Below are 24,012 nucleotides of genomic sequence, written 5' to 3'. Positions count from 1 at the left end.
CTGACTTCGGTTGAAATCTTAGGCTGCAAAGGGGCACTCGGCACACATAAGGAGGAAAAAAAAGAGGACAACACACAGATTTATACTGGGCATAGGCCAAACGCCAGAGCCTCGTTAGTCTGCAAAATGCAGTCCAAGTTGATTTTTGGGAGCTTTCTCAAAAGGTTAACCCCGTACAACACTGCTATGTCTGAATAAGTCACATATTAATGTAAATTTTAATAAATTCTTCAATTGTCATACCAAAGTGCATCGGACATCAGGTATCGTCCCGTTTCTATTTTACCAAGATTTATCTCTGTCTGGTCTCAAGTCTGAAACAAAATATCTCTCTCTTTGGTTTGAAAGCTCCCCAACACTACAGTTAACATAATAAATATGTAAATACGGTCAAGGTTTAATTCCTTAATCACTTATATATGATTTATTATTATCTCTTCATATGACCCTCCCTGCCTTTCGACGGAAAATACAAACATAGAACTTGAAGTTGGTTCTTTGAACGATTGAGCTTAACGAAAATTATTCTTTATGCTTTGTGTGAATGCATATATTTTAAAAATATGATTTTGGTTCCGCATCAATGTCATCATATACAGAATTGAACACTGATGTACAATGCAAAGTGTAATATGCTTGTGGCTTCATTTAGCTTGGAGGCTGAGGCAGACCCTCCTGTGAGGAAATAGTGAACTCGTTCTTGAAGTCCTGCAGGACGACAAACTCATCGCTCATTCTCAAATAGCTCTCCTCCTCTGCAGAATAGGGAGGCCACTCTGGAACTCCAGGCACCGGGTTCTCTGGAGCTGTGGGATTCCTGGAATGAAGATCGAAGTCACTATAATATTGAAGCAAGACATCATTTGTTATTTACGAGATCTCGAGATCTCCATGTGAAGAGAAAGTGAACGTTTTCTTGAAATCCTGCAGGATGATAAAGTTCTCGTTCACTCTCGGAAAACTCTCCTCCTCTGCTTAGACAGAGGTCACTATACTACTCGAATTTCCAGCGGGCGGCTGGAAAACAACGAATCCGCGATCAGTTGAATTCTCTTCGACTGACATCGGGCATTTTCGTGTCACGAGGCACCCGAACGTTGCTGGCGGGACGAAACAAATGAGCGCCGGATACACAGCATTTTGCCGTACTGAAGAGAACTAATCAGTGCCGTTACTGGATAAAAGTTGTACAATTGTACACAAAGCACGGAAAAATAGTACACAAAACATCGAAACACTGTACAAACAAGCTAATAAAAACAACTGACAAAAACAGACGCACGCTTGGCTACGTTGTAACGTGAGAGCGATGTTACTCCTACAGCTTTTACTTCCAAACTTAGGTTGTTGACACTCACCGAAGTATTGTGTATTATTTTATGTTTATGTAAATATTTTAATATTAACTATAATTAATTGTAATATAGCGTCATTTTACTAGTCGTTATCCTCGTCGCTCTAGTATTCAGAGACAAAAGGAAAATGATACACAACGCATTGTTAATGAAGGTAAAGCGTTACGTATAGTGAAAATTTCCATTTCTAGCTCTGGTAAAAATCCTAAATTGCTATCACTTACCCGTATATTGCAAAGTTTGCAAACAGCTTAACCACTTTCAATGAAAATTGCTGTCCCTCGTCATCCAGTTCTTTTTGCAAAATGGGTGCATAATACTTGGCATCGTCTCCATGAACGACTCCTGAAATAAACATATCCCTTCGTAATACAAAAAAAAAATGATAATGGAAAAGATGAAGAGACAATAATGAATGAATTTAAACGAAATAATGATCTTCGTGCGTGGCAATGTTTGAATATTATAGTTTTGTGTAAGGACTTTTCATTCTGTAAAATTTGCATGGAAGCAAAGGCATTGAGTTTTATGTTTTCTTTTTTAAAAGAACTATAATAATGAAGGAAGTTTTCTTATAATCATCTCACGCTGATATGCATCACGAGTATTGATAGAATAGAATTTCTTGCCGTACACTAAAACTCAGACATATGTCTGAAGCTTCAGTTAAACAGAAGAATGCAAGAGATGGAGAGAGAGGAAAAGAAAGAAAGGAATTTAAACATTGATTTGAAATAAAATAAAACATTAGAAAACAATTGACAAAGTGAGATGTGCGGGAGGCAGAGTGCAAAAAAGAAAAATCTACGTACATGAAATACATGTTAGTCAAGACGAAAATTGCAGGCAGAATTAAGTGAGAATAATAACAAAGAAAAGGAATATTATCTACGGAACAGAAAGATGAGAGAGATATGATAAAATGGGAAGATATTACTAAATTAGAAGGAAGAAAGGAAATAAAGAACCAGATTTGTGAAAGCAAGTTGTTTCTGTTAAGAAAGAGAGAACAACACCACAACGCAAAGTAACACTTCTTGTGGTGATTCCTTGCTTGAAACTATGCTTATAATACTAAACTAAAGATTCTATCAACATTTTCAGAAGAACCCCTACAAGAAAATAAATACATAATTACTTTTAGTTAGATTACAAGCTGACGAAATACGAATATTTACTTCGAGACACACTATTTATGCAATGCATATGATTCATCAATAAAATGAAACCAAGTAATTATTATTTCTGGATACCATGATCTTTTGAGTTATAAAAATAGCAAAATATGTTCTTCTTACTAGTAGCAAATGAGCTAAAATTTATTCAGTTGTATTTTTAAATTTTCTTACCTGCTATATTGTACTTATTCGGTGACGAAAACTGTGGCTGAAAAAAGTTGAAGCCATACCAGTAGCTCGTTTGGTACCTTGAGTTCACTTGCATTGCTCTGTAGGTTGTCCCTCTGATAAAGAGAACACTTAGAACCTGAAAAAATATCATAATATATATATCTTAAGCAAGACAAGAATTTTATATTCCGATTTATCATATGAGAGCAAAGTCCATATCTGTGTAAAGTTGAAAACCGGAAGCAGACTGTCGCCACGTTGAACGGTCTCAATTTTAACGTCAGGATTGAAATCCGGCATATTGATTTCTTATAATAATGATAATAATAATAATAACAACAACCCGTGGCTCGACAGCCCTTGAAGGGCCTAGGCCGATCTCCCGACTGCCAGTCTCCCTCACACAGTCCTACCTAGAAGTGTGGAGATCTTCAAGAGGTAATGGGGTGACGTAGGGTCAGCACGTCGAACCCCCAGCCGTTATAGGAGATTTCCGAGATCGGGTTACGCTACTCACTCGTAGCTCCCCAATTTCCTCACGATGGTGGGTTTCTACCGGTCCTATACACAGGCCGAGCACCCAGAGACTGAACCCAGGAGGACTCGAACCAATGCCATCCAGTCGGAGCCCAAAGCATAGCGCCTTAGACAGCACGGCCAAGGAGGAGGACATATTGATTCCTTATGCTAATTTTAATTATCCGAAATACAAGTCAAAATTGTATAAAACAGCAAGTAAATTTCCAAATATTGAAGTGTGTAATTTTCAACTAATTATTTGATATTCAGTATCTACATAACTCACGTTAATTCTGATAAAATGTTCCAGAAAACTAAGTAGATGGTGTAATTTAACTCAATACAGGATTAGCCGCGATAGAACCAATATTGGTAGGAATGAAAAAAATTTAGAAAACATATCAATTCATTTTTTTACGCTGAAGTTAAATAGCAATATTAAATGATCATAGATGAAAACGCAAGTATTTAATGTAGATATTTAGATTTAAAATGTGTACCATATGTCTATTGAAAATTATCAAGCATCTGTTTCCTTTAATACACTGTTTCGGCCATGTTACTCGTAACAGTGGTGCCAGTTCCCTCTTTCTAAAAAGCACTGTTCAATACACTTATATTACACTGTCAACAACTATCAGTTTCAAATTAAGACTTTCATCGCGATCATAAAAAATAAAATCTATTTTCTTTCCATGTATATTACTTACATCTACAATACCTGGGATAAGATTTTCAAAATTTTCCATGCTTGTGTTTGCAAAATACATCTCTTGTATAGCATCAACCAGAACGTGGCCAGGATCTGCTATGCCTGTAACATAACATAACATGTACTGTCTATATATATATATATATATATATATATATATATATATATATATATATATATATATATATTATAATAAAAACAACAACAACATTACAAATTGAATGAAATTTGAGGAGTCATTACTTGTTCCCATTAAATTTCACTAGCATATTTATCATACAGCATATCCCTCACAACTCCTTCTACATAGTAAAAATAAATGATACAATTTTTATTAAGGAAGAATAAACTACATACAGTATATGACGTGAAAACAAATTGGAGCTGCGTTTGCTCTTTAAAGAAAGTATTTTCAATGTGTACTGAACATAACGTAACATATTAACAGTTTAATGTTTACTGATGTTTATGAACTATTTAACTGTTTACTTCATTTTAAATTTAATAACACTGTTAAGCTTTGTTTCCATGCTTAATAACACATCAAAAATACTGACCAAGGCAGCATTTTTAGTGTGTTACTAATAATTTAATTCTTGTAGATTCCTAAATGTCCCAAAAGACGTAACTAATCTTTTGTAAAATTGTTATCTTATCCATATTTTACTCCAATATATATACAGGGTGTCCATAAATTATTCATCCACTTAACAGATCAAAATATATTTACTGTAAACGTTTCTCGGAAACAACAGACATGAAATTAATTCATTAACTCAAAGAATCTTTAGTGAACATAGTTCTCATTATTAATAAACCATGGGCCCCCTGAGTGGCTTTCACAATATCAAGTATTTTGATGAATTCATTCCACGTTTTGCGGATCACATCCACGGCGATATACATTACAGCCTCCTCGATTCCGGACATCAATTCCAAAGCCCCAGCGATTGTTTTGTAGGCCGATCCTTCTTGTATTCTTTCCTATAACAGTGCTGAACAGTTACAGGAGATTTTGTTTCCCAAAACCACAAAACACACATTGCCTTTACCTGCACCGTCGCCATTTTCACTGTCTTTCTGTTTTGCCGCAAAGCATTATGGTACAGAGTGTTGCCAAGTACATGGAAGAATTTTTCTGAGATGTTCTTCAAGTTAATACTAACGATCTTCACTCCACTTGCATAGCAATTTTTTTAAGGACAACATTTATGGAGTGAATAATATCTGAACACGCTATATATATATTTCCATTTTTATATTTCTAGGATAGGGGCAGGACAACAAGACACTATAATACAGATTGTCTCTGTCAGTTGTAGACTCCATTGGTAGATGGATTAAGATATTAATATTCCATTTGAGCAGATTTTGGTACTTCATTCCGTTTCTGAAATATCAATCCCCCCAGGCAAGATTAATCAGGTCTAGTCTGGTAATCAGTAGCCTAAAAGTTATGTTAATATTAAAATGAATATTTTGAAAGTTTATCTTCAAATAAGAGCTAAGAGTAAAAGCTGATATTTGTATTTAGAATATGAAACATGTCTTTACCCAATAGTCGCAGCAATGCTTCTATTAGTTCATCTTTCCTGAGTGCAACGTCTGTGGTAAAGTTGTTGGGTTCCAAATATGCTTCGGCGTAGTCTGAAAAAGTAAAGTCGAAATTGTACCATTGTTAATTGAAGTTGTTAATGGTTCCTTGCAGATGAAAGGAGCACTGTAATTTGCCACTATCGATTTTTTTTTGTTGTTTATTTTCTTCTCATAAGTTTAAGGTGGCCGCGGTGGCTCAGTCGGTAACGCGTCTGACTACCATGCTCAAGGTCCCGGGTTCGATCCCCGGCCGGTTCAAATCCGGGAACTTTTCTAACGGTGGAAGCGGCCCCGGCGCTCACCCAGCGTCGAATAACATGGGTACCTGGGGGAAACCCTGGGGGGTAAAGGCGGTCAGGGGCGTGATGCTGATCACATCACCCCAACTCACGACCGGATCAAGAAAGTGTGGGGCGTTACCCCCACACCCCCTATACGCCTTCATGGCGTGGTGCTAAGCACAGGGGAGCACTTTATCTTTTATTTTTATCTTTTAAGTTTAAGATCACTTATAAGAATGGAATTAATTGACAAAACAGGTGAGAAAACATACACTGGAAATAGTTCACAATTCAACCCAAGGACGATTACGGACGGAGCCAATTATGGGCATCCGCCCACCTAGAAAATGCCTCTGCTCACCTATTTGTTCATTTCAAATTCAAGAATTTTGAAAACGTTGCTTTATTTGTCGAGCTAACGATACGTGTTTTTGTTAGTGTCGGTTTTCTGCCTCTTTTGGCTAATCGCGACTATGAGGATGAGTGAGGATTAGATAAAGAGAAGAGATGAAGAGCCTATTATTGAAAAGCATTGCTTTATCTTTTCATGCTTAAAATACAAATTTAAGTATATTTAAGCATGGATGTCCAAAATGGTAGCGGGGGCAAGGGAGGCCGTGGCTCCCCTGGAAAATAAAGGTCCATCTAGAAAGTATATATTTCACTCATAATTTCATTTCAGTCACATTAATTTTGATAATTATTATAAGTGTGTTGAAGGAACATGATAATTTCAGACTGAAGAAGTGTTTTTGAGGGGGCATCACCATTATGGGGGAAAATATGCCTTCTTTGTCCCCCCGGAAAATAAATAACCTTGCTGGCCCTCCCCTGGAAAAAATTCTGAAGACGTCCATGTATTTAAGCTATATACCACGAGGCAATTATTATTTTTAAATATATTACTAATGAAATTTGGCTTTGTAGAAGAAAATTAAATCAGAGAGTTAAAATTCTTATATGCCCTATATCATATCAGCTGATTTAGTACAATATATTTTATATTACTACATAGTAAATAATGTTGTAGGTGTTGCATAGCAATTACTACATTTTAGAATTATAAATTCAACAGAGTTCAAATATACATGGACACTAACTGTCTATCAAGAATTTAATTTACCATTCCTTATTATATACCGGGTGGTCCAAAAGTCCCGGAACGGTCACACATCAAATCGGAAAACGAAAAAATACGTGTTTAATAAGTGAAAGAAAGCTACTCAATGATATCAGACTTGATTCCCCATGAAAATTTATATGGGAACACCCATTTTGTTTTGTAGAATCGGAAAGAGGACTCCATTCCGAGTCCAACGAGCTATCAACCACCCTCCTAGCTCAATTAGGAACGGAGATATGGCGATTTTAAATTTTCACAAAAAAACAACAAAAAAGAACGTGAAAATTTCATAAAAACCTATTTTTTTTAAAGGGACTTATCTCTGCCCCTAATTGAGCTAGAGTGAAAGCAATTGCAGATTCGGAATCTGCACGTCAAGACCTTACAATAGAGTATATGGAAGGGGGTTTTTTACGATCACTTTTTTTTTTTTTTTACATAATGGTGGTTTCCATTTAAAATTTCACAGTTGCCCCCCGCCCCACCCTCATGGGGCGGGGGTGGGGAATCAAGTCTGATATCATTGAGTAGCTTTCTTTCACTTATTAAACACGTATTTTTTCGTTTTCCGATTCGAAGTGACGCTATGTGACCGTTCCGGGACTTTTGGACCACCCGGTATATATTCTATATATTCATGGATTTTCCATCACCATGCTTATTCTCTTTGTCTTAATACATTTAAGATTCTGGGAAAATTCCTGCAATAACAAACTTCCTTGAAAAACTCACATAAAAATTCATTTAGACTTTCATGCTTGGTTGTTCCCGAGAGCATAGGAACCTTGTAGTAATTCCCTGACGTATATAGTTCCATTGGGTCCTCTTCCAGAAATTTCACGTCACCAGCAGTTTGGGCTACTATGCGCGAAGGAAGGACTTGCACACCCAAACGAAGGTATTCTTGCTGGAAAACAAAAGTTGATAAAGTTTAATAATTTTTCCTGCCCCTCGAGCCACTGGTTTCGAAAGTAATCAGATCGAGCAAAACTTTACTTCATCATAAATGCTGCAGCATGTCAGGGCGTGAAATCATTGGCGCGAGGGGGCTGGGGTAACAATCTAATTAATTTGAGTTGTTGTTTTAAGTCCACTTTGTGCACAGTAAGGCTAATAGGGACTAGACCTACAGTTTAAAGTGGGATCCGAACCACTATGTGCCTCCACTGGGTATCGAACCCGGGACCCAAACTAATTAATTTACTAACTGGTTAAATATGTTAATAAATTACCAAATAGTTGTATTATGTATAAGTTTTTATTTAGTTTTTGCTTTCTATTTATACACTCCCCACAAAAAGTTTGGAATATTGTGACATCAGGCACAAGTAGTTTGGAATGAAATTACATTAGGCAATAGGTGATAGGCACGGTGGCATATGTCGGTGAAAACACGAGGACGTTCACCAGACATATCTGCCATGTGTTGTTGCATTCCAAGGCCGTGCCTATCACCTATTGTCTAATATAACAATTTTCCAAACGTTTGTGAAGAGTGTATAAATCAATAACATTTCATATATATTGCATCCTTGTTTTACTTCTATTGTGCTGTGTGCATTGTTATTGGTGTAGATCTCTTAATAATCCCTTGAGAGAATGATTGATTCATTGAGTTGGTGTTTTAAGTCCACCTTAAGCACAGTATTGGTAATCGGGACTGGACCTACAGTTTAAAGTGGGATCCGAACCACTATGTGCCTCCACCGAGAATCGAACCCCTAACTCTTTGATTACAAGGCGACGACGCTACCACTACGCCATCGGGGAGAACTTTTAATAATTTAATAATTCCTTGAGAGAGAGACAGTATATACTGTTTCTAAATGACGTATAAATGTTATCAAAAGATTTAATGACCCAGGTTAATTGGTTTAATTGATTTGTTTTATTTTACTTCGCTTTTTGTGCCACTTTTGGTTAATTTGCGAAGATGGGAATAAGTGATATGATGAAATTGATGAATGGACACTCACAAACATCCATGACCAAGCCGGGATTCGAACCCGGGACTCCTGGCGTCGTAGGGCGATTGGCCCAGGTTAAAACCATGACTGTTCTATGGTACTTGCAACACCAAGGTAAAAGTTTTGTTTACTGACTGGTAATATAAACAAATTTGAATAATCCCAAAAAGAACCTACTTCCCAAAATGAAATCATAGCTACGCCACTGGGTGGGCATCCCCCACCACAAAAAGCTTAATGTGCACATTGGTACCTGATAGTCGTTTACGACTGAAACTAGATCTTCGACTGGAGCCGAACGGAAGCAGGCAGCAACCGAAGTCAGGTTGTGGAGAGAGCATCCGAGATCTTCTGCTATGTCCATGGCTGTGCTCACGGGATCCTTGTCCACCACGTGATCAGAGAGAATGGAGCCACTTTCCATGATTGCTTGATGGAAAAGACCTGTCAAAGGAACCATTTTCAGTGAATTTTATAGGTGGGTTACATGCAAGGTGAATTGATTTAAATCAGGTTGATGTAAAGCAGTTGATTTTGTTTGAAAAAATCACTGATTGAAATTAGTGATTCTTTCAAACAAAATCACAAATAATTTATAAAATAACGTACATAAGGATTTTGTAGATATCAGAATCACTTTTAGTGAAAATACCGGGTGTTCCGCTTAGGAGTATAATAAAAGAAAATACCATTTTTTCTTTAATTATTATTATTTTCGTCCAAAACCTTTTACATACATACAAAAACTCAAAAAGTTTTTTTTACAAGTCTAGTACACCTCAACATGCGCACCATTGGTTGCGCGGGAAATGTCTAATCTGTATTCCACCTCAGCCCATACGTTTTCTAGCATTGTTGATTGCATCACGAATTCTTTCCTGTAAGTCTCGTAAATCTAGAACCTTTGTAGCATACACCTGGTCCTTCACAAAACCCCACAAGAAAAAGTCGATCCAAGAAAAGAGGACCGATGATTTTATCCTTCAGAAACCTTCCGCTTCGCATGCTTCCCAGTCATCGGCAACAAAGATCCTGTTTCTTTCAGCTGCTTGTCCCATTTCATAATCGACACGTACGTTGGGACATTGCCCGCTACACCAATGTTATAATGAGTGTGAAAACTTCGCTGCACACGTTTTACAGATTTAAATTCTGCAAGTGCCAAAACACAAAACACCTTCTGTTGTGGCGTCCACATGGCGAATGATGCCTACGCGGCAGTTTGAACGAGCCTATAGATTGATTGATTGATTTAGTTTATTTTACTTCGCGCTTTTTGCCTCTTGGCTAATTTGCGAAGATGGGGATGAGTGATGAAATTGATGAATGGACATTCACAAACAACCAAGCCCGAGACCCTTGGCGTCGCAGCGCGATGTGTTAACCACTCGGCCACAGGGTCCGGCTTGAACGAGCCTATAGCTTCTGAGCTTGCGCGATCTGCCACAGCACGTTACATTTAAAACATTTTCACTTACTCTAAACAGAGTTGCCAACTATCATTCCAACTATTTGTTCTAATTTTATGATTTTTTCTCTTATTATACTCCTAAGAGGAACACGCTGTACAATAATCTCGTAATTATTTAATAGTGTTTATTACGCTCTAAGAAATAAGAAAAGAAACAAACTATATGTACTGATGGAGTGAAGCTCATACAAAAGCAAATGAAATGTGTAAACTGTAAACACACTTAAATTTCTCTAGATTTAAAATTCAATAATTTGTATAGGCAAAAATAGCAACCATTTTGTGCAGATAAATGTTCAAAATACTAATCATGTTAAACCGTGAATAGTTTCATTACCATTAAACTGTAAATACATATAACAGCTGATATTTTGCAAACTATCGTTTAAAAAATATAAATATTCAGCTACATTGACCCATTTTTAAGACTTAAAAAAATATTTTAAGTTACAATTGTAGAGTACATCCAGAATATTTTATTTCACTGAAGAAAAATTACTGAAATTATGTATTAGAGTTTCATCAACACACTCAACAGTATCAGAAACCGAAAAATGTACATTTAGATATAATGTATTTTTTATTTGCTTTCATCAAAATTTTCAAATACATATAGAGTAAGGTGGGGCAAGACTGCGCAGTTTGAGTTCATAATTTTATATTCAAGCTATGAAACTACAGACACACATGAAAAATGCAATACACATTGCACTATCCTTTGCTGACTCACAGTAAATTTCCGAAAGCTGAATGAACAATATTTCTGCATGAAACAATTACAAAACCGTGACCATGCAAATGCGCAGTCTTACCCGCACCGCGGGGTAAGACTGCGATCAAGTTGGGGTAAGAATGCGCACTTTCTACATAGTCACATTTGTATAAAAAGAAACACAAATCACCTAAAAAAGTTCTTCTATCATATGGGATACATTTCTCGTGGCATTCTCACAGTAGGCACAGTGAATTCCGTCCTTCACTTGGGTTAGGAATCGCTAACACAGATCACAAATAAAGGTTCCTGTTTCATACGAGGTGCAATTTTCATGCCACCACTCGTCACATGTGGAACTCTGGATCCAATCCTCTACTGGAGGATCGCTGTACTTCTCATTACAACCTGGGCAATTGTACTCTTTCTTCTGGCGTTTTTTGCTTGCTACATTGCTTCAACAATGATGTTCCGTTTCTGTTTCCCCTGAACTTTCTTCTTACTCTTCTCAGCCAAGGAGGCTTCCAAGTTGACTTTGAATGGAGATCCAGTTAACACCTGAGACTGCCTTCCCTTTCGTCGGCGGTGCTGAATATGCTCTGCACGTGGAAGTGGTGATATCTGGTTAACGGAAATGTGCCCGTATGATCCAGTATTGTTAACCCCACTTGTTGAAGGCTGCTCAAATGGAGTTGGAGCTGATACATTTGTCACAGTAGAGGGAAGAAACTCATCCTCAGTGAAGATGTCTTGATTGAATGGGCATAATTCAGTCACTTCAAAGCCCTTCATGGGATTCCCAACTGTAGCTGCCTTCCCATATTCCTTTGTAAAAATGGATGCCACTTGGAAAACTGTGATTGGGCGACCCGGATGGTTACTCATCCACTTATCACACTCAGATGAATGAAACGACTTCAGTGGACCAAAAAATGATCTAATGGCTGGGCCTTGCAAGCCACACACTTGCACCTGCAAGCCACACACTTGTGGGGTAAAATTGTGCACGTGCGCAGTCTTGCCCCGTGCTCCTTTCCTGAACAAATCACGTGATGCTGCCCAGCCATTGCACAAAGCAATGGAAACTAATACACAGGTGGGCTCGGCATTAACACAGCTTCTTCTATCCATGAAAATCGTAATATTGTATACATTCACAGTGACGTAGTACTCAAAACACGTAGTACCAAAATAAATAGCAAACACCCTCAAAATCTTTTCACTTACCTCTCTCAGCACAACGAATTTCAAACGTATCTTCACCACTGTCCACAGCTAGCTACCATCTTGGACGAAGTAACGGTGGCGCAGTGGTGCCAACTGTGTGTGATTTTCACCTCGAAAAACCGGTGCGCAGTCTTACCCGCCGCGCAGTCTTACCCCACCTTACTCTACGTGTATCTCTATGTAGCCTATGGTGCCAAAAACAATGCCAGCAATTTTAAGCATGTTTTTTTTAAAAGGAATAGATTTAAATAAAAATATGATCAAAAATGATTCTTTAAATGAAAATCATGATTTTTATCCACCTGGTTTCATGTGACGTCAGAATGCGCACAGCCGCCATGTTTGCAACCAATTGTATTTGTCGTTTGCAAATAAATATCCCGCAAGTAGTGTCAGTGCACCAACTCCAAGATCATTTTAAATCACAAATGTGTGTGTTCGCATCTCCCGCCCGCCCTCTTAAATTCCGTATGCTTACAAGAACTGGCCTCAATCATGGCTGCTCGAAGCCACAATGCAACAGTTTGTGACGTAGATGAAACACACCTATAATACACCACACTCTGTAAAAAAAACTGCGAGAGTAATCTGTTTAATAATTTTAAAACAGTATTTACAGTGTTATATACAGGAAGATTACAAATTACATCACGTTATCCGTGATGTAATTATATAATCAAATGCCACAGAATAAAAGAAAATGACAAAATGAACATAATAATAAAATACAAAATGATTGACAAGGACAAGAAGTATCTCAAAATCTGAAAGGTAGTGTAAAATAATTTAATATTAAAGTCCTATATTATAGAATAAAAATACAATAAATTCAGTTATTCTCAGTAGTATTATGTGAAGTTATTAAATTATGTAAAACTTATTTCATAGCATTATATTTAAGTATGAGAGGTACTATTCTCTATTTTCGAACACCATGTACTGGTATTTTTATAACCAATTTCATAATAATTTTGAGAAAATTTGGCCAGTCAAAATATCATCTGCAAATGTAAATTCAACTGATGATGGATGAACTAAGGTTTAATTATCTGATATATTTTCATATCCATAGAGACTTTTAGTTAGGCATTGAGTTAGACTACTTTTCTAATAGTACTTACCCCTTGACAAAGGGCTGATCATATGGCACTGCACGCTCATTGACCCAGCACTGAGACCCCAGAGTGTAACCCTGTTGGGGTCTCCTCCGAAGGCCTTGATGTTGCTCTGCACCCACTGCATGGCCTTGAGCTGATCCAGGAACCCCGCATTACCAGGGATCTCGTCAGTTTGCAAGGACAGGAATCCTGTAATTATCGAAAAGTTTGAATGTTAATCCAGATTGTATTGATTTCGCAATTGTTCTGGTGAGTCCTTTGCATGTGGCGAAGCAAAAAATACAAATGTTTTAAAAAAAAAACTAAGATTGCTGACCAAGGCAGTTTATTAAGATATAAAAACACTTAACATGTAACGTTTTAAATAAACTGCCTTTGTCAGCAATCTTAGTGTTTTTTTATATAAAAAAAGGCTTCATTATATTACAAATGTTTTAAGTTTACACTGATGCGCTAATTGGAAGTTGACCTACAGTTTCAAGTGGAATCCGGCTTTGAACACTAAATGCATGGACAAGAAGCGGACCGTTACTTTTGCTTTGCAAGTTATGAGATACTTGTAATGTACACAGTAATCAATGACTTTTTGCTGTTGTTTACACCGTAGATATAAATTGAATGCCGAAAGTTGGTCACCATAGTGAGCCCTCAAGGTGGAATCTACCAGATCATGTTTTATGCATCGATAGCGAGGGTGGAGCACGAATTGATGTGTAGTAGAGTAGACAGATAGATAGGTAGGTCGATATATATATATATATATATATATATATATATATATATATATATATATATATAAACACTTACCCAGAAGTCCAAGGCGATATTGGATGCTAACCAGCACAATTTCTTCATCCAAGAAGAAGCCTGAATTCATAAACCTTGTACTAGATCCCACTGTGAATCCTCCTCCGTGTATGTAGAGTATAACTGGATAGCTCGCAGTCCCAGAAATCTGTAGATGAAACATTATTCTCATTAATAATTTTGTTGTCGGTGCTATCTCGAAAATTGCGTTGAATTATTAAAATGGATAGATTTTGATGTTTTATATTATATTAAATTTATTCTATAATTTCTATCTCTATCCCGGCTTCAATCCCCTATTATCTATCCCCGGAATCTGTGGCGCATGGCCGCACATAGAGAAAGGGGGGGAATCGAGTGGACAGAGCGAAGCGGTGCACGCTGCTGCGAAGACTGATAACTGCAGTCGCTTTTCCCCCTCCACGCAATCCCATTCCCTCTCGCGTGGTCATTGGTGGAGCAGTCTCGCGTCACTACTTGCGCGGAGACTTGTTTTCGTTTGCCTGCTCCAGAGATAACCGGGACAGAGTATAGTGGAGACACATTGCACAGTGGGTAGGAACCCTGTTTAAAACTGTCGACCCTGCCTCCCCAATGTTATAGTGATGACGTCGTCGCCTTGTAATCAAGGAGTCCCGGGTTTGATAACCGGTGGACGCGCATGAGAGTTCGGGTCCCGTTTCAAACTGTATGTGCAGCCCCGATTAGCCTGCATATGCATAAAATTGACTGAAAAACTCAGAAAATTTGTTTCAACAGGCGGAAACCACAAATATTCGAAATATGAAAAATCACCTTTCTTCCTGAGCCTTGAAAACAATGCTATAGCTGAAATCAGCCCATGTACTTTCAGTTAGTACAAGAAAACACTCTTTTTATTTTGTATTTTTGTTTGCATTTTTAGACCTATTTAGCTTTTAGGTCATTTTCCAGTATTTTTTGACGTTTTCGTTGCATTTTTCTTCATTTTTGAGGTTCATCTTTCTCTTCCACTGTTTAAATGCATTTGCTGGCAAAACTTAATATTTAAATTTCCTGACAGTCTTTTTAGCAAGTGTCACCATTAATCGATTTGATTGATTGATTGAGTTGAGGTTTTAAGTATACTTTATGCATAGTAAGGCTAATCGGGACAGGACACACAGTTCAAAGTGGGATCCAAACCACTATGTTCCTCCACGGGAATCAAACTCGAGACCCTTTGATTACAAGGCGACGACGCTACCACTGCGCCATCGGGGAGGCCCTCACCATTAATTGAAAATATGGTTAATGCAAAGCACAATATTATTTTTAACTGTAATGTTTGGCAATGGAGTAAATAATTAATTGTGGTAAATTCATTTTATTTAAACGTAAAATATTTTGTGTGAATTCTACTTTGACGTTCCCTCGCTGACCAGTATTGTCGCTTTCATCTGTGGTTTTAAAGTAAAATTAGTCACCACATAAAAAAAATATAATCTGATTTAAGAGAAACGCAATTGTATTTTCATATGCTGGTCAACTAGTGCAAGGCCCACTCTGAAAGGTGGTGAATGCAGAAAAACCTTGAGGTGTATTTTGAAGTAAAATACATGAGCACTTAAATGATTTTCTCCTATTGCTTCAGGAGATGGGACCACCAAACAATGGGCTTTATAGAATTATCCAACTACTCTTGTAATTTATGAAAAATCAAGCTTCGATTTTAAGAGCGAAAATTATTTTAGATCATTTTTTATAATATGTTGGTCATTTTTTAATAATTTTATGTAGGGCCGAGCCGACACCACTTTGAACCACCGATACCAATGCCGATACTTGCATCCATGTAAGCCGTGTAAGCCGGGCTTACACTTTATTAGTTATAGTAAAATGTATGTAATTATATGGCAAAGTTCGTAAAAGCTTCAAAGTTCAACTCGGCCCGATACCAGTCTTCGAGATCCTGTTTGTTAGATTGCAACACTTCAGCACCAGGGGCACATGGGAGCTCCCGCCTTCTGCTTGCGGAAAGTTGTAAGCCGTCTGAATGTTGCCTTACAAATTTCTGACCGCGAAGGAGCAGTGCCTACCGTATCTGGATGGAGAAGAGCAAGGAATATAGGAAAAAGGCCTACAGCAGCGTGGCAAACCTCATGTTTAGAAAAAGTGTTGTTCATGGACGTCCGCAGTATTTCTTTCCACCAGGGAGGATTAAGCAAAGTATTTTTTTTCAGGGGTTGGGGTAAACTAGGTATATTTTCCTTCTCAAAATATACTAATTCAATTTGAAGTTAACATTTTTCTGCAACGCCCTTACAATAATTAACAATTTGATGTGACTGAAATGAAATTGTATGTGTGAAAATGGTTGAAATTCATTTTTCAGGAAGTGTCTCCTTGCCTTGCCCCTTCTGGACATCCATGGTGTCGTTTAAACTCCGAAATTATGCTACATACTACTAAATTGTTCTGTGATTTTCAGTTTATTAATATTAATTTATAACAAAAACAAAAAAAAGGTAAAGTGCTCCCCTGTGCATAGCACTACGCCATGAAGGCGTATAGGGGGTGTGGGGGTAACGCCCCACACTTTCTTGAACATAAATACAAATTCGAATGGTTCAACCAACGGCATGGGTTCGACGTTATACGTGAAAAGTTTGAGAAAATTCAACCAGAACGAAAAGTGGCCCTCTTGTTTTATTTATATCCCCAACGTACAAACGACTTTTTAAAGGTAGTGTCTGCTGCCACGTTCTTTTTCTGCTGGAACCTCAAAAGAGATGAACGTGGCAGCAGACTCTGTCTTTGTTTTATCGTGATTTCATCATGCTATGTATGCAATTACGTCTGTAACACATACTGTGAAGTTGTAGCGATTACTTTCACAAAAATGTTTTAAGATTAGGTCCCTTAGCATTCTTCTAATAATAAACCTAAATGCTCTCGTAGTTAGGTTCGGTTCTGTTAGCATTAAAATAATATCGCTAAATGCTTTCTAGAGAAAAAAGTACATTTATTCCCACTAATCATGAACTTGCATTTTTTACGTCTTCATCTGTTCTTAAGATATGTAACATCCTCTTAGCAGACGAATTACGTGGCAGGAGCAAATTTGACGGTTATTCTTACTGCTGACACGTGCGTGGCAGCAGACTCGGCAATTTTTAAACTTGTGCTTGATTTAGCACCATTATGCTTGGGTTGGCTTCACTGAATACGCGCCAGCGAGACACAGGTCCTGCAAGAGGAGGGAGGGGCTCCAGCGTTGTCGGGTATGAATGGCTGACTGCAAAGGAAATTTGAGCCGGTGGTGCTTCAAGGAGGTTTTTTCCAGGAACAGGGAATTCTGAAGCAAAAATCTAACAGGAAGGGGAAAAAGGAGAAACCTAAAAATGAGCGGGATACGGGAAAACTAGATACACATTGATGTGCTAAATTCTTGTTTCTGTTTTTAGCTTGCAGGAGAGCATAAACATCAGAAATATTAAGATCTCTGTTTTCCATTTATGTATGAACTCAGCTGGTAATAATTGAGCTAAAAAGTGCAAAAATAAATAAATATATAAATGTTAATGAAAGCTGAAGATTGAACCAATTTTACAAATCTCATGTCAAATGTGAACCAAACATTATTAATTACGTAGTCCGTGATTCAAACACTCTTCGAACAACGTTCGAAAAGCCTGTTTATGATCTTTTAGGTGCTAGATTTGCTTTTACAGTATCCTAAGAAAGCACTTACATCTCCTTTCATAGAAATTTCTGGATATGTCCCTACAATTAGTGAGCATTTCTTTTATAATTAATATTGTCTTTTTTTTTTACTAAATATAGGGAATTTTAAGGCAAGAGAGGGAATTTATTTATATCCGAAAGGGATATTTCCCTCACAGTCCGAAAGATCACTGCTTTGAGCAGTGACCAATTTTGGATCTAGTTTCTTTTTGTTTCCCCGTTCTTGTTATCGAGGTATTGCTTTTGCGAATTCCATCTATTGAAAGCGGACTGTCGGCCCTGTGCTGTGGTGTGATAGTGAAGTGCATTATGGAATAAAATGAGTGTGATTGTGCGGTGGGGTGGAGAACTTGTTGAAGACGCCGTTATCCAGCAAGAATTTTGCTGCCAAGAAGAAACTTGTGGATGTAGGCAGGCCCACCCTTCCTTCTCTAGCAGGCATAGTAACAGAAACGAAAAATAAAGTGCCCCGATTTTGTGATTCAGGGTACGAAACTGATACTTGGTTATGCGGTTGTAAAAAGTATTCAGCACTTTGCTGTTTCCTTCTGTTTTCGTTTCTTTATTATTATTATTATTATTATTATTATTATTATTCATTTTATCTAACTTTGCATATTTTTTATCGTTACGTTACTCATCGTGATAGGAATAAGACTGACTTAATTATCAGTTGAAATGTAGGAGATACACAGCCTAACAAAGAAAACACCAATCCCAGGGATTTATCCAGAAATTTTAATTTGGTGAAAAATTTTAGGGAAGTGTTCCGAAAAAATGGGGACAGGGTGTCGATGTGTGTGGATAAATCACTAACCATGTCAGCCCAAAAAAAAGCCAACGGGAAATAACCTTCATCATGATAGGCTTACACTGTTGGAAAGGTCACGCTCCGCCACTGCGTTGCACCGATACAGATACTTTAAAATTGTAATAATTAAAGTTGTTTGAAATACTAATTAATATTTGTGTTTAATTATTCCACTCTAATTATATGCATAAATTTACCAAGAGTTTTGCTTTAAAATAATTGCGAGAATTACATCAGAATATTAAATTACATGTTACAAAAAAATATTTTTTTCATAGAAGACTGGTGGAAAATAGAATTTTGTATAATTTCCAGGATAAATAGGCTCCGTGAAAATGTCCTGCGGCTTTTTGTGGAGCCCGTGAAAGATCAAAATATCATGAAACTATCGTCCGGTATCGGTAAATAAATTTCCGATGCCGATACATTGATATCGGCTGAGCTTAAATTTTAAGGTCATTCTATAGGTATTTTTTTTGACAGTCTTTAGGTCATCAACTTCCGAGCCTTGCTCATGTCATTACACTTTATAGACTCTCCAAAGTTCAATTCCACGTCGTGGGTCGTGGAAAGGAACATTTCCGTTCATTCTCTGGCTTACCTCTCGCGTGTAAACGTCCAAGCTGAGGCAGTCCTCAGGATCTCCTTCCTCAGATGTCAGATACATTTGAGGGCACGGTCTCCGTTCTTCCGTCGCATTGAGAACGTCTTCCCAAGGTTCCACGTCTTCTGGAGGCTGCAAGAGGAAGAAATTGACATTGCAATTGCTCTAGAGCTCTCTTGTCTTTCATTCTGTCCAGTGGCAAACACATTCCACGTATTCAGGAGTAGCTCACTCTGGTATAAACACTTTTTAAGATAGTGGAGTGCGAAAAGAAATATAAAGTATGATACATACACGTATATACCTAGATACACATTTATACTTGAAATATGAAGGATGGTTGGATGTTGTGCAACCCTCTCTAACCTTCTTTAAAAGACGGTGTTCTTCATCGAAACTTATCAACCCCAATGGATATGGATAAGCATGTAACACAAATAATTTCCACAACATGCATAATTATTCTATTTTGTTATTAACTTTTACATGCCTCGTTCAAGAAAAAGTTACGGGGATATTTTAGTCATAAAGTTTATGTTTGTTTTCTCACACAAAACAAATTTCTCTAATTTTTGGAATTTCAACTGTGGAACCATTTATCCTTTGGATTAAATGGTTAAAACTGATGGTTCCTGGATTATACATTTAACTTTTTCAATCTAACCTATTTTACTTTGTGTATTTGAACGTAATTTCTGTTATTAAGTATAAAAATAATACGTTTTTGGATTTTTTTCCCCACTTGTCTCATTCTGAGTGTTCCTTTATCAGAAGTGGCAATGGCAGAGTCTTGGGAGAGTGATCAAGAAACAACCGAAAGCAACACGATAACTCACCAGAAACCTCCTGTCACCACTCGGAGACTTTGCATATGGAATTCCGAGGAAAGCGAACGCAGTCCTGTTCCCTCTTGTTACGGCAGTCGTCCCTCTGATGGTTCCCAATCCAGGAATGACAACAGTGGGAGAGTCTTGAGCAAATGTAGCAACAATAGCAGTCGATAACAGCAATAATGAAAAGCTCGAATCCATCTTGAATAATGTGCAACGTTATGTATGTGTTCATATATATTTGCTCGAGAGCCCTGAGACATTGAACGTCAAGATTAAAGATAATAATTATGTCACTTTGAGTTGTTATTGTCTTGTAAGCTTGAGAGATACAGAAAGATATTCGTAGCAATTCTTCTAGACATAAAATCAAAGTTCTTATCGCATTATCTCAGAATATCTTTTCTCTGACGTAACTTGAACTAAATGATTGTCCGAAATGTGTTCTCTTGTTTACGTTCAAAGAGGTAATTGCTGCTACTATGAATCATATTGTAATGAGATCATTAATAATTGTGCATAATCGCACGTAGATTATTGTTTATCCACGTCCACATGTTACAGTGAGAGCCTCATAAATTTAGGCGTGCTAACTCGCCCTTTGGCATTCGTAAACCAAGCTGTTTTTTGCCACTGCTACACAGTTATTTATCTCGTGACCGAAGTTCCCGGTTTCGAGTCCCGGCCTTTGTTTGTAACCCTTCATCGACGTCATCTAATCAGCACTCTTCCCTATCGTCGCGATTAGCCAAACGGTACAGAAGAGCGACGTAAAAATGACAAAAGAATGCAAAATACAAATACACAGCTTTCCACTTGTATTATGCTGGGAGGGATCAATTCAATCTTTCACATTCTTGACAAGTTTTTTCATGCCAATCTTAACATTGTCATCCATTATCACCTTGACCTTCCTACAGGTTTCTTACCATTAAGTGCCATTATTTTGAAATTCGAACAAGGAAGGGAAAGTTGGATAGTTGTATATTTTGATTGGCTTGATTTCTTTATATGTTGAAGTAGGTCATGAGAAATTTAATATTGTGCAATTTTGAGACCTTGAAAAAATTTTCCCTCCCCTGTAGAAAATGTCGAAGTTCAAGGTCAGACCTTGCATTTTTCATGAAAAGTGAAACATGGGTAAGTTCGGAGTGCTGTATCTTTGGGAATCAACAACATCCACTTTAAACTGCAAGTCCCCAGTCCAGATTTCGTTCTCGGTCTGGTATCGAAATAACATTTCTTTTTTCGGTTTTGCAAATAGATTGATTTTGTCCTTGTATAAATGAATGAGTTGTTTGTGGAGAGAGGCAGGTTCCAGAAGTCTGCAATATTAGGTAATTTTAGTTTTATGATGATTTATGCAAGACTACCAGACGTCCCGGTTTAGTCGAAACATTCCATTATTTCTATTCCCTATCTCTTCTTTTTACGAACTGCATTCGAGATGCGAAAAGGTCCTCTTTTATTCAAGCATGTTCTTCATTATAAGAATCATTGCTAATACGTATCATTTAATTCAAAGATACGTTATTGTCTAACAAAATTATCACGGCTAATACCACTGGGTACAGGAAATATTTGAAAACATTGTTATTTAGCGGAATACAGTGCTATTCTCGAATACTTCTTAGAATTGAATGTAAACAATAAGCACCCAACTGTACTCTGTGTGACAACCTTTGTCGGTAAGTGACTGTGTTGCTGATGATGGGTACGTGGAAGTGGGTTGATTTTTTTTCCTCTTATTTTGGACCATAATATTGCAACTCAACAATTTTACGTCTAGCTGCAATTAATGTAAATTAAATGTAATACTCCTTCTTCCGCATTTTCCGATTACCACCCCCAAAAAAATCCTGGCCACGAGCCTGGACGGAAATATTGTACATAAGGTAACCTTAATGACAAACTATAGTATGTTGTAAAGCTTGTAGTATTCCTTGCACACTGGTTTCGCATGATAAGGAAGGAGAAAGGAATGCTTGTTCAGTAAGAGTAGGACGCCCACCCACTGCATGACCACACCCGGAAAGAGGTCTCCATCCACAGAAAGGCTTGAAGGACATGGTCACTTCTGAGTATATAAAGGGAGCTTCGAGACTTAACACTTTAAGCTGAATATCAGTTGCCAGTCTTCACCAACACTCAATATGAAGTTTGTCGTAAGTAGTTTCATTACTTGTATTCATTTGGAAAAGTGTTCATTTCCTAAATTATCTTTGTTCAAGACGCTCATCGGAGTAAGACTGTTTGTAAGAGATTTTTGGCTAGCTTAATTTTTTTTAATATTTTAAAATGTTTTTAAAGTTTTTGTTTTCATAAGTCAACTTTATGCAAAGATAGTCTAATCGGGACTGGACCTAGAGTTTAAAGTGGGATCCGAACCACTAAGTCCCTCCAGCGGGATAGCGACCCAAGGAGCCTTAATTAGACGGCGATAACGTTACCATACCACTACGCCACCGGGTGGGACCACCAGCTTAAATTAGAGATCAACACAAAAGTCTCTGTTAATCGAATTATAACATTGTATCATAAAAATTAAAGTGAAGAATTCACTTCTGTATTACTTATGTACTCACCCAACCTTTTAAATTCACATATTGTTACATAAACTGTCGTCTCTTAACATTTGTATTGAATGTTGACCGAAATTAATTAAATTTTATATTCAATGTTCCTGATTCAAAGCTAACTGTGCATAGCTTAATAGTCTTTTAAAAATTAATATATATTCTTGCCACCATGTTTTCTTTTTAAACTGGAACATTCTTCCCTAGGTAAAAATCGTATTTTTCAATGTATTTCCAGGCCATCATCCTCCTGGCCCTCTTCGCCGTCGTGGCTGTTTCAGCCCAGAAGCCAGCCCCCAAGGAAGCCCTTGAGGGAGCCGAGCAGTTCTACTACGGCGGATACGGACTTGGCTACGGCTACCCAGCTGCTGTCGGCTACTACGGCTACTATGGACGCTAAAATATACACACAACTCTTGGACAAGTTTGATTCTTAGCAATGTGTTCTATTATCAAATAAATCGCATCGAATAAAGTGATTGTAGTAGGTTTTTGTAAAATACCATTAACTTCCCGTTCTACGGAGTTTATGACAAAAAATGTACTATCCGGACAATGAAGCACGAACATTTTTCTGTTGAGGGGTCAAAATTGAACTTACACACACACACACACACACACACACACACACACACACACATATATATATATATATGTGTGTGTGTGGGGGGGGGGGTGATGTGTGTGTGTCCTAAAACGATTCTACAACGCTTGTCTGCTGATATCATAGAAACAAGTCACTTTTCTGCGCTATAATCTAACCTGTTTGCAACCCAACACAGCAAACGATCGCTCTGACGTAACTTCCAGGAACGTGTGGTAGGCTTTGCCATAAGCATCCCTTGTTAAGAGAGAATACTTGAAAACAGATACTTGGGAGACTTACCTGAGCAAAATACAAAAGAATAATGACGTTGCAAGAAATATATTTACAGTATTTACAAACTGACGAAGACAAAGAATTTCCAATAAATGCGGACTGACATTCAAAACTGTTCATTCTATAACATCTCCATATTGGTTCAAGTGTCATGTAATATCAATAAATTGAGAGACACGTGAGACAGATGTTGATGAAATCGACGAACGAACAAATGTAAACATACTGTTTTCGAAGCCTGGTTTCAAACACGCAGACTGAAATGTTATAGCAATTTCTTTATTTGGAAATTAGATATGTTAGCGAAATTCCTAATCGAGTCCCTCGCACCAAAGTGCATCGGACATCAGGTATCGTCCCGTTTTGATT

At 37.5% G+C, this 24,012-nt stretch overlaps 1 protein-coding gene and 1 long non-coding RNA gene across 2 annotated transcripts; one reads left to right on the top strand and one right to left on the bottom strand.

Moving 5' to 3' along the window:
- Window positions 1–440: 440 nt before the first annotated feature.
- On the bottom strand, window positions 441–20,427 carry LOC146001150 (carboxylesterase 1F-like). The gene is made up of 11 exons (XM_083138442.1): window positions 20,194–20,427; window positions 19,355–19,489; window positions 14,238–14,385; window positions 13,434–13,619; window positions 9,156–9,346; window positions 7,668–7,842; window positions 5,490–5,582; window positions 3,934–4,037; window positions 2,705–2,840; window positions 1,580–1,700; window positions 441–817 (listed from the first exon to the last, which is right to left on the bottom strand). The coding sequence occupies exons 1-11, from the start codon at window positions 20,386–20,388 to the stop codon at window positions 649–651; spliced, it is 1,653 nt and encodes a 550-aa protein (XP_082994568.1). The 5' UTR covers window positions 20,389–20,427; the 3' UTR covers window positions 441–648.
- Window positions 20,428–22,271: 1,844 nt separating this feature from the next.
- On the top strand, window positions 22,272–23,231 carry LOC146001149 (uncharacterized). Its single transcript, XR_014443527.1, has 2 exons — window positions 22,272–22,352; window positions 23,002–23,231. It is a non-coding gene; the product is annotated as an uncharacterized LOC146001149 (long non-coding RNA).
- The last annotated feature ends 781 nt before the right edge of the window (window positions 23,232–24,012 follow it).

Source organism: Lepisma saccharinum, chromosome 17 (assembly GCF_977018435.1).
Source record: "Lepisma saccharinum chromosome 17, izLepSacc3.1, whole genome shotgun sequence".
NCBI classification, from domain to species: Eukaryota; Metazoa; Arthropoda; class Insecta; order Zygentoma; family Lepismatidae; genus Lepisma; species Lepisma saccharinum.
Note: the sequence above shows the minus strand (reverse complement) of the source record. Positions and strands in the feature narration are given on the sequence as shown.

Coding starts and splice junctions, on each gene's coding strand:
- LOC146001150 (XM_083138442.1), bottom strand. CDS start 20,388: ATGGATTCGAGCTTTTCATTATTGCTGTTATCGACTGCTATTGTTGCT. Junction 4,038..5,489: donor AGCATTGCTGCGACTATTGG/GTAAAGACATGT, acceptor GTTATGTTACAG/GCATAGCAGATCCTGGCCAC. Junction 2,841..3,933: donor TTATCCCAGGTATTGTAGAT/GTAAGTAATATA, acceptor ATATTTTTTCAG/GTTCTAAGTGTTCTCTTTAT.